Source organism: Austrofundulus limnaeus, unplaced genomic scaffold (genome assembly GCF_001266775.1).
Source record: "Austrofundulus limnaeus strain Quisiro unplaced genomic scaffold, Austrofundulus_limnaeus-1.0 Scaffold691, whole genome shotgun sequence".
NCBI lineage: Eukaryota > Metazoa > Chordata > Actinopteri > Cyprinodontiformes > Rivulidae > Austrofundulus > Austrofundulus limnaeus.
In genome coordinates this window covers 207,351-209,442 of record NW_013953093.1, presented here as the reverse complement: position 1 = coordinate 209,442, position 2,092 = coordinate 207,351, and the positions used below count along the sequence as shown (strand labels likewise).

At 33.9% G+C, this 2,092-nt stretch overlaps 1 protein-coding gene across 3 annotated transcripts in view; it reads right to left on the bottom strand.

The window, feature by feature from the left end:
• The window catches only part of si:ch211-262h13.5 (alpha-2-HS-glycoprotein), a 43,135-nt gene that overhangs the window by 2,002 nt on the left and 39,041 nt on the right, over positions 1–2,092 (bottom strand). For all 3 annotated transcript variants that reach the window (XM_014027864.1, XM_014027865.1, XM_014027863.1), the window contains one exon: positions 1,387–1,473. In XM_014027864.1, coding sequence (XP_013883318.1) covers positions 1,387–1,473 — 87 coding nt within the window. The remainder of the gene's footprint in view (positions 1–1,386; positions 1,474–2,092) is intronic.

Here is a 2,092-nt window from a genome sequence, read left to right as displayed (position 1 = left end):
CCCTATAACTTTTACAAAATCACAAAATAAGTAAAAATAAGTATTTATATTTGTCTTCAAGCTGTTTAGATTGTCAAAAAAAAACTGTGTTTTTAGGGTTATTAACAAAGTTCATGTACTCAGACCAGTAATATTTGGGGTCACAAGTTTTTACCATGAATATTTTGTGGGTCAGAAGATAAAAAGTTTGGGAACCATTGTTTTAGAGTATGGTGTTGTTAATACTTGACACTTGTTTCTATTCAGGCTAGATACCACATACAGCATATAAGACCCCCGCACACAGGAAAAGTACCAAAGCATCAGAACTCAGAAGTCATCAGAGTGGATTTATTGTTTTGGGTGGGGGTTGCTAATTGGTGGGCCCGATGGAAAACCTTTCGTGAGAACTAAACAACAAAAACAAATCTGAAGTTCCAATGTTGAATAGTTTTTGAGCTATAAGCATTTTTGAATATCCAGATACCCCCTTTTCAGATGGAGCCCCCTCCTCAAATATGGGGTCTATCGTAAAACCGTTGGCTGGTGCAGTGTAGGTCGGACTCATCTACACTCCTACCAGAGGTCGATAAAGTACTTGAAAAAAATTAACTAAGTAAAAGTAAAAAATACCTTGACAGAAAAAGACTTTTGTAAAAATAAATGTCACTGATGAGAATAGTACTTAAGTAAAAGTCATAAAATTCTTGACAAAAACTGGGAAAGTAAAAGTATTTTTCCACGCTCTCTAACAAATAAACTGATAATTTTATTGAACCAAACTGGCTCCACAAAACCAAGTTGAGTAAACTGGTCAATTTCTTTAAAATAAAATAAGTTTACTGCCTCAAATTTACTCTGCTAGTTTTAGTGGAAATAGCTGACATGATTAGTTTGAGTAAATACAACACTTAATTTTTTAGAGCGCATAAGCATCTCCTGTCATGATGAGTTCTGACAGATTTAAGTGTTAAACTTTAAAGTAAAGAAGTAAAAGTATCCTTTTTAGCTTTTAAAAGTAACAACATAAAAGTAAAAGTCACGGTTTAAAAATACTTGGTAAAATTACAAATCCTCAAAAATAAGAATTAAGTACTTTAACAAATTAAATGTACTTAGTTACTATAAACCTCTTATTCCTACCAAATTCCACGTTGATCGGTGCAGCCGTTTCCGTGCTATACGATTGACCAAAAATCGTGAAAAAAAATTATAATAAATAGTACGAAAACAATATCAGCCCCACTTTGCGTGCGGGGCTCATAACAAACAGTAAATCAAATTTTTAGACTTTTAAAATCACCTCAACTCAGGATTTGGATCTTCCAAATGTTTTCCACAGCATTAARGTTTGCTGCTTCATTGTAGAAAATGAAAACTATATTTTTAATATTGTGTAAACTGTACCTGTATTTTGAACATCTCACAGGACACTCGAACATCAGGGTGGTGGTTCAAGTCTCCAAACACTGATCCTGTACAGAAACCTGTGGTCTGACAGGATAGAATAAGGCACCTCATTACATGTTTTTTCTTGGATTATAGTTAAAACACAAGTAGTCTGAATAAAACTGAACTCTGTCACATTTTGAAATGATAGAATCAATTACAGATGCCCTTGGATAGAGATTAAATCTGACGTCTCACCAAGTGACACATCCAGGAGCTGCTCGAGTGACAAATAAGAGGCACACAGGAGTTTTTGCAGCAACATTAATAAGCTTCATAATGTCAGAATGATTTTTTTTTTTTCACTTTAACACTTCAAGTATTCACAAACACCCGGTGGCCATGTGCTCTGTCACTGCCAAGTTTGTGATGCAAGACTTTGTTATTTTGTGACTTCAGTTATTTCATTGATTGTTGTACGATGCTGTGTCGTGTGTCGTGGTGAAATTGTTTTCACCACAAGGACAATATTAGATTAACCCAGGGTTGTTCACTACAGCCGTTTCAACAATTAGTTTATTTATACAATTTTCACTGAACATTTAAATTTGAATAAAGATAAAATAAATAAAATCAGTTGAAAAACATGGCCTTTTCTGAGAAAATCAATGGGAATGTTGAGTGCTGAACAAAGAAGCTAAAACTGAATTGTTAAGGTTAAAAT